The sequence below is a fragment of the Octopus bimaculoides genome, chromosome 3, assembly GCF_046866305.1.
Source record: "Octopus bimaculoides isolate indiv1 chromosome 3, ASM4686630v1, whole genome shotgun sequence".
In the NCBI taxonomy this organism is placed as follows: Eukaryota; Metazoa; Mollusca; class Cephalopoda; order Octopoda; family Octopodidae; genus Octopus; species Octopus bimaculoides.
The window spans coordinates 133015242-133028024 of NC_142930.1; the positions used below are offsets into that span (position 1 = coordinate 133015242).

Here is a 12783-nt window from a genome sequence, read left to right on the forward strand (position 1 = left end):
AACTTCACATAAAAATGAAGAATATGTCTATTTATGTGTGACTGCATAAAAATTTTTGGTATAGAATAACTGTTGTACCATTAAAATTTATTGTAGGTCAGATGCAGCCCAACACAAATTCGGGCAAAAAAAATAAGTTGTTTTGGTAAATTTTTTTTTTTATTTACTCCACAGGTATTGTTAGTTCTGGAAGAAAAACATCCTCGTAAATGTATTGGCCATCTTGGCCTGGCAAATAATAAATGTGTTCGCTTTAATCCAATTGATTCTCGAATTCCAAGATTATCTGTTCCACTTTTGGAATGTCCTAAAGGTAAATTCTTCTTTATTTACTTTTTTTTTTTTTTTGCACTGGTTTCAGTTATTGGACTGTGGCCAAACTAGGGCACCACTTTCAAGACTTTTAGTCATTTATATCAACTTGAGAATGTGGGTATTTATTTGATATTTACTGTTAGATACAAAATAGTTATCATTGGTGTAAGGTGACTCAGTTGGGCATAAATATAGCCGGGTTTACTACTTTACACCACCTTGCTGATGTAGACATACACACGTATATATACATATACGCATGCACACAGACACGATGGGTTTCCTCACAGTTTCCGTTGCGAAGTGAACTAAATCATACAGCTACACCAGTTAATTTTCTTCAAACTTTGAAGACATTACTATCTTTTATTCTTTAAATACATTTGTATCAACATAGGTTTATATATAAATATATATATCATCATCATCATCATCATCGTTTAACGTCCGCTTTCCATGCTAGCATGGGTTGGACGATTTGACTGAGGACTGGTGAAACCGGATGGCAACACCAGGCTCCAGTCTGATTTGGCAGAGTTTCTACAGCTGGATGCCCTTCCTAACGCCAACCACTCAGAGAGTGTAGTGGGTGCTTTTACGTGTCACCCGCACGAAAACGGCCATGCTCGAAATGGTGTCTTTTATGTGCCACCCGCACAAGCCAGTCCAGGGGCACTGGCAACGATCTCGCTCGAAAATCCTACAGGAGCCAGTCAGGCGGTACTGGCAACGGCCACGCTCAAAATGGTGCATCTCATGTGCCACCCGCACAAGAACCAGTCCAGGGGCACTGGCAACGATCTTACTTGGCTTGCCGGGTCTTCTCACGCACAGCCCATTTCCAAAGGTCTCGGTCCGTAGTCATCGCCTCGGTGAGGCCCAATGTACGAAGGTCTTGCCTCACCACCTCAGCCCAGGTCTTCCTGGGCCTACCTCTTCCACGGGTTCCCTCAACTGTTAGGGTGTGGCACTTTTTCACGCAGCTATCCTCCTCCATTCTCACCACATGTCCATACCAGCGCAATCGTCTCTCTTGCACGCCACAACTGATGCTTCTAATGTTCAGCTTTTCTCTCAAGATACTTACACTCTGACGGGTATTCACATTGACATTACACATCCAACGGAGCATACTGGCTTCATTCCTTGCGAGCTTACGTATGTCCTCAGCAGTTACAGCCCATGTTTCACTGCCATGTAGCATGGTTGTTCGTACGCATGCGTCATACAGTCTGCCTTTTACTCTGAGTGAGAGTCCCTTTGTCGCCAGCAGGGGTAAGAGCTCTCTAAACTTTGCCCAGGCTATTCTTATTCTAGCAGCTACACTTTCAGCGCACCCACCCCCACTACTAACTTGGTCGCCCAGATAGCGGAAGCTATCGACTACCTCTAGTTTTTCACCCTGGAATGAGATAGAAGTTGTTTCCTGTTTGTTTGCAGTCTTTATTGCACCTGAACATCTGCCACAAACAAAAACTAACTTGCTAGTTAACCTGCCTTTGATGTTGCTGCACCTCTTATGTGTCCATAGCTTGCACCGGGTACATCTTATAGAGTTACTACCTACTCCTTTTCTACATACTGAGCAGGGCCATCTACCTGAAGGGGTTTGTGTTTTATCTACCTTCCTACTTATTAGGATTTTGGTTTTAGCTAGGTTGACTCTAAGGCCCTTCAGTTCTAGACCTTGCTTCCACACCTGAAACTTCTCCTCTAGTTCTGATAGTTGAAACTTCTCCTCTAGTATATATATATATATATATATTTAACTGAATGATAATTGCGATATTTTGAACTTAGAGCCAGTAATATAATATATATATTTAAAGAGAAATAAGGATATAAAAGAAAAAAACAATAATTGTAACACCATTTGTTAAAGATAACTTCCAGTAATTCTGTAGATGAATCATTTATAGAATTTTTTAGGATATGTTGGAGTGATTTTTCAATTCCTTATTCAGTCAAGGTTGAAAATCATTTCCAGAACATCTTGTATTGTAAAGTAGTTGTTCAGAATCTTATTGATTCTACCATTTTTCCTTGAGAAGTCACAAACTTATAACTTCTTGAAATTCCAAGCATTATATTAATTTTGTGTTAATGAAAACTTCACTTAAATTTCATAAATAATTTTTTTTTTAAATCAAACTTTAAACCAATCAGTGTTAATTATCAATTTCAATCAACTCTTTTTTTTTATTTTAGAATATTTACAACGTCCAGAAGACTTTTCTAGAGTACTGTTTGTTGCCAAAATTCTCAATCAAAATGCTTCTGGAACCCTGACGCAAGGGTAAGTGTTTTCATTTATATAAGTCTTACATGTGAAATATTACTCAGGAGAAATTAGTTTTAAAAAGAAGTTAAAATGCACATTAGTTATTATCTCTACCTTAGCGAAGGCTGAGGTATTGTTTTCAGTTTGTTTGTCCGTGGACAAGATATCACAAGAACTGCTGGATGGATTCAGATGAAACTTTCAGGGATGTTTGGCCTCATGACTGGCACGAACTGATTAGATTTTGGGATCAATCTGGTACTGGACAAGGATTCTGGATTATTTTTCTGGTTTCTTTACTTAATTTTTGAGAGTGGTCAGGTTCATTTTTAGTATTTTCGTTTGTGAGAGCAGTCGAGTTTATTTCAGATATTCTCATTTTAAAAATCATCTCAGGCTAATCGTTGGTGTTGCCTTGGCAGTGGTTTGCGCTCTCTGAGTGTTCTTGTTGTAATTGAATCTATTTTGTCTCTATGATAATCACAAAGGTCATTCTATGTAGAATGATTTTGCATTGAAGTTTAAATGTAACAGAGTGGACTTAGTGCTTTTTATGTGGCACAAGCATGTACAAATGTTAATTAACTGTTTCACTAGTATCAAGATTATCAAGATTGATAAGTAATTAAACTCCTTCATTAACAGCTGATAATCATGTCTCATACCAAAAGTGAGCAGTATGGTGCTCAACTAGGTAGAGGCATGCCACACATGGAACAATAGACGATCTACAGTTCGCACAAAGATGTTCGATCAGTCACTTTTGTGCCATAGGTTTGCTCAGTTGGAGCTATCCAGGGGTTACACAACAACAATCACAATGGTGACAACGGAATCATTTCACTTATATTAATGACAGTTATTCGTAGTGTTTTAGAAATGTTGATATTCAATATATATATTTTCTTCTTTCAGGAGTCTTTTACAATGCCTTGGAGAATCAGGAGACATTGAAACTGAGACGAAAGGAATTCTCATAGAGAATGACATTGATGAGAGTGAATTTCCTGATTCGGTAAATCTAAAACTGATTTGAAATATTTTCAATATTTGTTTCTATGGGCTTTTCTGATTCTCTTCTTTCATTTTACTGGTATCTGTAAAATAACAAACATATTTTACAAGTGCAGATGTGGTTGTGTGGTTAAGAAGTTTGTGTCCCAACCACATGGTTTCAGGTTTCATCCCACTGCATGGCACTTTGGGCAAATGTCTTCTATAGCTCTGAGCCAACCAAAGCTTTGTGAGTGGACTTTGTAAACATTGTAAACACAAAACTAAAAGAAGCCCATCATGTGTGTGTGTGTGTCCTTGTCTTGATGTCATGTGATTGTTGTAAATGAATGTCATTCATTTCTAATTTTCTTTGAAAACATATGGGGCCATAGGGAAATATTGCTTGGAAACTGGTAAAGGTTGTCAGAAAAGTTACCACAGAGATAACTGGCTTGTGGCAGCCAAGCGTTTGCAGCGACGTTGCTTTTTGATCCTTCAATGTCGGCTCTTCCTATCATTGCAAAGCAACAAGAAGAGCATCTGAAGGAAAAATCTACAACAATATCTTCTATGCAACCCATGGAAAAGTGAGCATTAAAACAACAATAATAATGATGATGATGACGATGATGATATATCTATTGTAGATACATAATCATCATCCTGTGGGAGGATACATTGTAATAGTGATTCCCTACTCTTGGCAGATGACAACATTTGCACCACTCAGGCAACCACCCATATATGTAAAAGTGGTGATGGTTGAGAAAAGTTTGAGAAATACTGATGTATACAACTAGACGTTGTCAACTATACTGAGGTCTGGAACAGACATGGGCAACCTTTTTAACAAGTAGGCCATATGAAACATGGCTCATCTGACGATGAGCCACACTACTAAAACAATTCAAACTAATTTCTTGTTAAGCCATTCAGAAAGTCCTACTGGCTGCAGTTTTCCCCAAGACTGATTTAGAATTTTGTTTATACTCAGATAAGGTGAAAAGAATGTTGGTCTTAATTCATGTAGAAAGGCATTTTGGCTGGAAAAGATAGGACTGAGAATAAGGCTCTTGAGGCTGAGAAGGGCAATAAATATTGAAAATTTGAGGTTAGTGTGTAACAGAATCTGCTGAGAAGAAAGGGAAAGTGAGTATAATACCATGTCTTTCATCAGAATGAAGAAATTCCTTATTAAAGCTAAGCTACTTAACTGTTTGTCTTTCCTAATATCCATCTTAGTTTTCTTAGTTAATCGCATGTTGCTTTCATACCAACTGTAGAATTGGCTAATTTAACTTTACAAACTTCATCCAGATGTAAGAACAATAGCTTCAACAGTTACACGGCAAATATGCAAAGACTATCCCCACCCAAGGTAGGGTAGAAAAATGAATGTATGCTACATAAAAATAATATTGCTTCATAAAATGATATTCCTACATAAATATGTGTGTGTATGTATGTTACTACAAAGAACACTGAAATCTGTTTGAGATTTTTGATTAAAAAAAGACCCATTTATTTTTATCATAAAAAAAAAATTTGTCATTACTACAAATGCCAAACACCAAGATGATTCGGTACATATTGGTCTTGGACCAGATATGATAGTAGTCACTGTCCTGATGTTGGCTGATCATTGTGTGTTGTGGTTGCAATCCATCCATTGTTTTTGTGTCTGCTCTGGTGTCTGCCATTTGCCATCTGTTGGTGGTGCTAAAATGTGCTGAATATATAGTGATGGTCTTGCTCAGAAAAAACATGCCAAAGATGAAATAATTGTTATATCTAGTTCCACATGAAGTCTTGATTGGCCACATTTTATTATGACATTGGTGGTGTTCTAGTGAAATCACAGTCGTATTCTTGAGTTATTTTCCTTGCATTGGACATAGTGATCCAGGTTCAGTTGCTAACTGTTCCTGCCACATATATATGGAAGTAAATGTATTGGTTTCTATTTATAGGTCACAGATTCTTTACCAATAGACTGCAGCACACCATGGACAGTGCCGAAAGAAGAATACAGTAATAGACGAGATTTGACTAAACAGTGTATATTTACAATAGATCCAGCGTCAGCACGGGATTTAGATGATGCTGTATCTTGTGAAATACTAGAGGAAGGTAAGGTTTTCTGTGATTTCTATTGTTCAACATACACCTGAGTGAGCATGCACCCTCAAGCATCCCCCCTCCCTATATGCATGCATACAAATTCTTTTTCTCTCTCTATTTCTACATACACACAAACACATGCTTTCTCTCTCTCTCTTTTTCTATGCAAGTATTGGATCATCCCGTAAATAATGCGTTTTTTTTATACTTCTTTTATCTTTCAAAATTAAGATAAACAAAGTTCTTTTTTAATCTAAAATATACTCTCCTTCATTTTCTACAATGCTTTTCCATCTATCTGGTAGACTTGCAAGGCCCCTCTTCCAAAATTCACTTGTCCGTGACAAAAAATACTCCTCCAGTACCATTCTGACTTCATCTACAAAATTCATATTTTTTCCATCTAAATGATTTTGAAGACTGCAGAATAAATGATAATCAGATTGGTCAATGTCCAGTGAATATGGTGGGTGGGGCATCATTTCTCCATTCAAACTGCTCCAGCTTCTGGAATGTCATCCTTGCTGTATGTGGCTGAGCATTATCCTGATGGAAGAACACCTTTTGTCTTGAAACCAAAGATGGTCATTTTCCTTCTAGCACTGACTTAAACCACTCAAGCTACTTGCAGTAGATCTCCTTTTGTTATCAGTTGGTTTGGGTTTAAAAGTTCAATGTAGACTAAACCTTTCATATCCAACCAAACAGATAACAACACCTTATGTGGATAAAGACTTTCTTTAGCCTGGAGTGCTGGTGTTTCTCCTTTCCCTACTCATGGTCTTTGGTGCTTGACATTTTTATAGAGAGCCCATTTCTCATCAGCAGTCACTATTCGGTCCAAAAAGGTTCATTCGTGAGACATGACAGCAAAGAGTACACATTCACTCTCTGCACACAATTAGACTTAGAAAGTTTGTGAGGAGCCCATTCACCCAATTTGCTGACTTTTCCAATGGCACACAGGTGTCAATGAATGGTCGAATGACCAAATCCAAGCCTCTCTACTAGTTCCTCAACAGTTAACGATGGGATTTTATTCCACCAGGGTTTGCAGGACGTCCTCATCGAGCTTTACAGATCTTCCGGGACAAGCCTTGTCTTCTAGGCTGTAGTGTCTGGCTTGGAATTTCTGGAACCACCATTGACACTGGCTTACGCTTATTGTCTTATCCCCATATACTGCATGAATATTCCTTGCACTTTCCATTACACTGTTGCCTTTATTGAACTCCTAAAGCAAAATATGCCAAATATGCTCTTTTGTCACTTCCATTATAGCTTTGAAAAAATAACTGCACTCTTCAAAACTTGCACTAAGAATAAGAACAAGGTAAAATTACTACCTGTTTTTATAGTAAGTTGATGCAGGTAGTTTATTCTGTCTCTCTCTAACTTTTAGTTCATGCAATTGAAAAAACTGTGTTATTTATGGAATGACCCAATATGTTTATGCCTACTCTCTCCCTCTCTCTCTCTCTATACACCTACACACACACCAAATATCTCTTTCTCTGTCTACATCAACACACATACGCTTTTTACACATGTATACTTACACTATTTCTTTTCGCACAAACTTAAACACACATTCTCTCTCTGTCTCTCTCCCTCTCCCTCCTCTTATTCAGATTCTTTCAAACTGAAATATTTGCATTTTTAAGCAAATGTAATCAGCTAAGCAGGTAAGTGCACCACTATCAACAGTTGTGTTATCTGCATTAGTATATAAACATGTTATTAAAATGAATGCATTTATGTATTTTAATTATCTATATCTAATTAACAGGATTATATGAGATTGGCGTTCATATAGCTGATGTTAGTTACTTCTTAAAAGAGGCTACTAGTCTTGATAAAGTTGCTGCCTCCAGAGCCACAAGTGTTTATTTAACTCAAAGGGTAAGTATCATCTGTTAAATTTTCTTAATTTGAATGAAAATTATTCATCATCATCATCACCATCATCATTGTCGTCATCATAGTTTTAATGCCCACTTTTCTATGCTCATATGGGTCAGAGGAAACTTTGTGGAGGCAGATTTTTCAATGGCCAGACTCTTCTTATCGATCTCACCTGTTTTCAAGTAAAATAATATTTCCCTTTGTCCTTCAAACAGTGAACAACTCAGTGGCTGAACATACTTTTGCAGAGGTTTACAAACAAATAACACTGTTTTTTTTGTTTTTTTTTCTGTGGCATTTATTTATGATTAGTGCACCACTCTTGTGAGGACAAGTAAAGAAGATACACAGTGGCTCATGTATAAATAAATACATACATACATACATACACACACACACACACACACACACACACACACACACACACACATAGTGCCCCCTGACTATGCCAGTGTCCCCTGGCTCTGCCAGTGCCCCCTGACTGGCTTCCGTGCCTGTGTCATGTGAAAAGCACCCACTACACTCTCAGAATGGTTAGCATTAGGAAGGGCATCCAGCTGTAGAAACTTTGCCAGATCAGATCGGAGGCTGGCGCAGTCTACTGGCTTGCCAGTCCTCAGTCAAACCGTCCAATCCATGCCAGCATGGAAAGCAGACGTTAACGATGATGACATATATCAAAACAAGAGATTGGAAAGCTTTTTGGTATTATTTATTCACCATTATATGTGTTTCATTTTCTAATAGGAGATATCTTACCTGTGTGTGTGTATATATATATATACACACACATATATGGCTTTTCCTAGTTTCTCCCAGCTTCAACTTTCAAATTTCAAAGTGAAGGCATATGGCAAGATTTTGTGATGGAGAAGATAAACATGTAAAAGATAAAAGATATCCAACATAGCAGAATTATTGGGTTTTTTTCTTATTTTTTTTTAGTTCAAAACTTTTCACAGAGAACAATCTTTCATAAAATATTTGCAGATTTCCTTGTTTTGTTGACATTGATTTGATTTCTAATTAATTACTTCTCTCAATTCAGGTAATCCCTATGTTACCACAAATCCTTTGTGAGAAACTGTGCAGTTTGAACCCGAATGAACCTCGTCTTACATTCTCTGTGATCTGGCACATAAATGACAAAGCTGAAGTAGGTGAACTTGGTTGTTCTTTCTTTCATTAACGATCCCAATCTATCTCCACTCAGTTATATTCACCTATCTTCTGCTTCTTATTTTAGATTGTAAATGAATGGTTTGGCCGTTCCATCATCAATTCTTGTGCCAAACTCAGCTATGATCATGCTCAGGTAAGTTTTTACTTTATTTACCTTCATGGACACATAACTTTTTTCACTGTGTGCAATAGAAAATATTCCAAACTATGGTGCAAGGCCAGCAATTTTTTTTTGCAGGGCGGGGGGTAACCCAATTACATCAACTCTAATACTTAACTGGCAGATTCCTTATTGGTTTCAAATTTTGGTACAAAGCCAGCATTTTTTGGTGGGAGGGGAAAGTTTGATTATACCAACCCCAGTGCTTGGCTGGCATTTATTTTATTGACCCTGGAAGAACGAAAGGCAAAGTTGATCTTGACAGAACTTGAATTCAGAACATTAAGACAGACGAATTGCTGCTAAGCATTTGGGCGAGCATGCTAATGAGTTAGCCAGGTCACCACATTCTGTAATAGAAAATATTAACGCAAAAATTACTATCACTTGAAACTATCTTCATTCAAATTAATCATTAATGGATTTGAACATGGTCGATGCCAGTACTGCCTGACTGGCACCTATGCTGGTAGCATGTAATAAGCACCATTCAAGTGTGGGTCGATATCAGTGCCACCTGACTGGCTCTCCGTGCTGATGGCACATAAAAAGCACCATCCAAATGTGGTCGAAGCCACTGCCACCAGACTGGCCCCCATGCCAGTAGCAAGTAAAAAGCACCCACTACACTCTCAGAGTGGTTGATGTTAGGAAGGGCATCCAGCTGTAGAAACCTTGCCAGATCAGATTGAAGCCTGGTGCAGCCTACCGGCTTACCAGTCTCCAGTCAAACCGTCCAACTCATGCCAGCATGGAAAGCAGACATTAAATGATGATGATGATGATGTTTGTAATAGTATTGTCAGGCTGTGTTGGTGAAATTCTAGAAGTTGAAGAATTGGAGCAGTCCAACTCCTTCAAAACCTCCATGCTTCCTGAAATTTGCCAACAGTATACGTGATGTCCGCCCCCCCCCCCACTTTTTTCAACGACTCATTCACTATTCCTATGGATGCCATCTAAGAACCACTACTCTAAAGTAACTTCTTTAAATGAGAAAGAATTAAAAGGAGAGTGGGGGATGATTCTAGATAGGGGGTTGAGGGAATAATTTCTCCTTTTCAACTCATTGATAAAATTATTTTTTCTTTCAAGGGTTTTATTAATGATCCTTCTCATGAATATACTAAAGAACAGCTGCCACCCATTTCAGGTTTTTCTATAAATGATATAAAAAGCAGAATATTAACTCTACACAAGGTATATTCTATCTTTTCCTTTCATTTATTTTCTCTGATTTTGTGATTATAACCCTACAAAATATCTCTCAATTCCATTTTGCAAGTATTCTGTCATAATTTTAATTCTATCTAACCCCTTAGCATTTAAACTGACCATATCATATAGGCACAGAAGTAGCTGTGTGGTAAGAAGCTTGCTTCCCAACCACATAGCTCCAGGTTCAGTCCTACTCCATGGCACCTTGGGCAAGTGTCTTCTATTATAGCCTCAGGCTGACTAAAGCCTTGTGAGTGGATCTGGTAGACGGAAAATGAAAGAAGCCTGTCATGTATATATATGTGTATGTGTGTATATGTTTGTGTATCTACCATCCCTTGACAACCGATGTTGGTGTGTTTACATCCCCATAACCTAGCAGTTCAGCAAAAGAGAATGATATAACAAGTACTAGGCTTACAAAGAATAAGTCCTGGGGTTGCTTTGTTCAACTAAAGGCGGTGCTCCAGCATGGCCACAGCCAAATGACTGAAACAAGTACAAGAAAAAATATCAGACCAAAATATTCCACCTGTTTTCAGCCTCTCACTCCTACCCTACAATGTCATTCTGAAAATAAACAATCACATCATCGAAATCTTGAAACTAATAGATAATCCACAATCAATTCAAAGCAATGTTAATAAATAAGCAATGTGTTTGATAGAATAATTTGAATGCTAAAGAGTTAAGGGAGTTTTGGCTGCTATTTTTAGCAATTCAAGCTACTGCCTAGAACTTTAAACTCCTTTGGCCCATTCTCCTGGAGATTACATCTACATTTATGGTTTTGTTGCAGCTTACATTGCTATAAACATTCCTCCAAGCTGGTTTGATGAGGTCTTTTAATCAATTTGTTAGGGGTTTTTTGATATGCACTTTTTAATGAATCTGTTTATAATATCATATAATGTTCTGGTTTTTATCTTCCTTAAAACAGATAGCATCTATTTTAAGGGATAAACGTTTTGAAGGTGGTGCTCTAAGATTAGACAAGGTGAAACTACAGTGGCTGTTAAACAATGAGACATATTTACCAATGGGTTACTTTGTTTATGAACGGAGAGAAAGCAATCAGTAAGTTGATTCATTCATTTGTTAAACATCTGTTTTTCTGTGTTACCCATAGGCTGGATGGGGACTTATTTGAGACAAAATTTTACAATTAGATGCTCTTCCTGTTGCCAACTCTTACCTGTTTTGCAAGTTAGGGACTTTTTTTTTTATTCCACTATTCTTTGAAAGTATAGATCAACCAGTCAGAATGTCAACATGGCTGTGTGGTAAGAAGCTTGCTTCCCAACCACATCATTCCAGTTCAAGCGTCTTTACAATAAACTCAAGCCAACCAAAGCCTTGTGAGTGGACTTGGTAAATGGAAACTGAAAGAAGCCTGTCACACATATGCGCATGTGTGTTTGTGCTTGTCCCCTAGCACCACTGGTGTCAGTGTGCTTACATCCATATAACTTAGCAGTTTGGCAAAAGAGATCAATAGAATGAGTACCAGATTTAAAATAAAAATAAGAACTGGGGTTAACTGATTCAACTAAAAATTCTTCAAGGCAGTGGCATGGCTGCAGTCTAATGACAGAGACAAGTAAAAGATAAAAGATGCTTAATTCTAGAAAAATTGAACTTATGTGTAGGAAGATTACATTTGTTTAAATATCTAATCCTTGAGTTAAATATGGGACATGGAAACAAATGGCATATTTCTGCTTGATCTATGAGTCATCATCAGTGTCGACATCATCTTTCTCTTAACATCTGTCTTCTATGCCAGTGCTACTCAAAGTGGTGGTCTGCAGGCTGGCACCGGTCTGCAAGCCATCAGCTGCCGGTACATGACAAGTTTCCAGAAAAGGAAGAAACATTATAAAATGTTTATAAAACGCTTATGTAATATTGTATTATTTGTTTACAAAATAAATATAAGATAAAAAATATTGTCAACTTTTATTATATATATTGTTTCGGGTATAAATTAATATTACTAAGAAATATTACTGGTCCCTGGCACATTGGAAAAAGAAAAACTACCAGTATACCACATCAAATAGTTTGAGAAGCACTATTCTATGCTATCACTCTCTAACTATAGTTCTTTTTCATCAGTCTTTCTCCCCCTCTCTCTCTCCCTCTCCCTCTTATCCACACTCACAGTCAAGTTATCTTGAAAGGAAAAGGATTTTTTAGTCCTGCCAGAAACAGGACATGGGTTTGACGGTTTGACAAGTTCTGATTTATGTTTTAATCTTCACTTTGGCATGGTTTCTACAACTGGATACCTTTTTTAATGCCAAGCACCTGAGAGTGTAGTAAGTGCTTTTTATGTGGCACCAGCATTAGTGAGGTTCACTCTGTAACTTGCAAGGCTAAGGGCCTAAAGTAGCCCCTATACCTGAGGGAGAATAGAAGAGAGAATGGGCAAGGATTTTATGCAGGGGAGTGAGGGAGGGTAAGTTAGATGCAAAAAAAAGAAAGTTGTAGTTGTGGTAAAGAATATCAGAGTAATAGGGTAGTCGCTACCTTACTATCGTGTCAGTATACTCTGTGGGAGTATCGGGGAGACGAATAGAGGGAAAGGAAAAGATTAGTAATA

The 12783-nt window shown here is 37.6% G+C and overlaps 1 protein-coding gene across 2 annotated transcripts in view; it reads left to right on the forward strand.

Annotated features, from left to right (window-relative positions):
* Positions 1 to 12783, forward strand: part of LOC106873906 (DIS3-like exonuclease 2) — an 86815-nt gene that overhangs the window by 58982 nt on the left and 15050 nt on the right. For both annotated transcript variants that reach the window (XM_014921435.3, XM_014921436.3), the window contains 9 exons: positions 175 to 313; positions 2524 to 2611; positions 3512 to 3611; positions 5563 to 5722; positions 7503 to 7615; positions 8667 to 8774; positions 8865 to 8933; positions 10056 to 10160; positions 11119 to 11255. In XM_014921435.3, the coding sequence (XP_014776921.1) occupies positions 175 to 313; positions 2524 to 2611; positions 3512 to 3611; positions 5563 to 5722; positions 7503 to 7615; positions 8667 to 8774; positions 8865 to 8933; positions 10056 to 10160; positions 11119 to 11255 (1019 nt within the window). The remainder of the gene's footprint in view (positions 1 to 174; positions 314 to 2523; positions 2612 to 3511; positions 3612 to 5562; positions 5723 to 7502; positions 7616 to 8666; positions 8775 to 8864; positions 8934 to 10055; positions 10161 to 11118; positions 11256 to 12783) is intronic.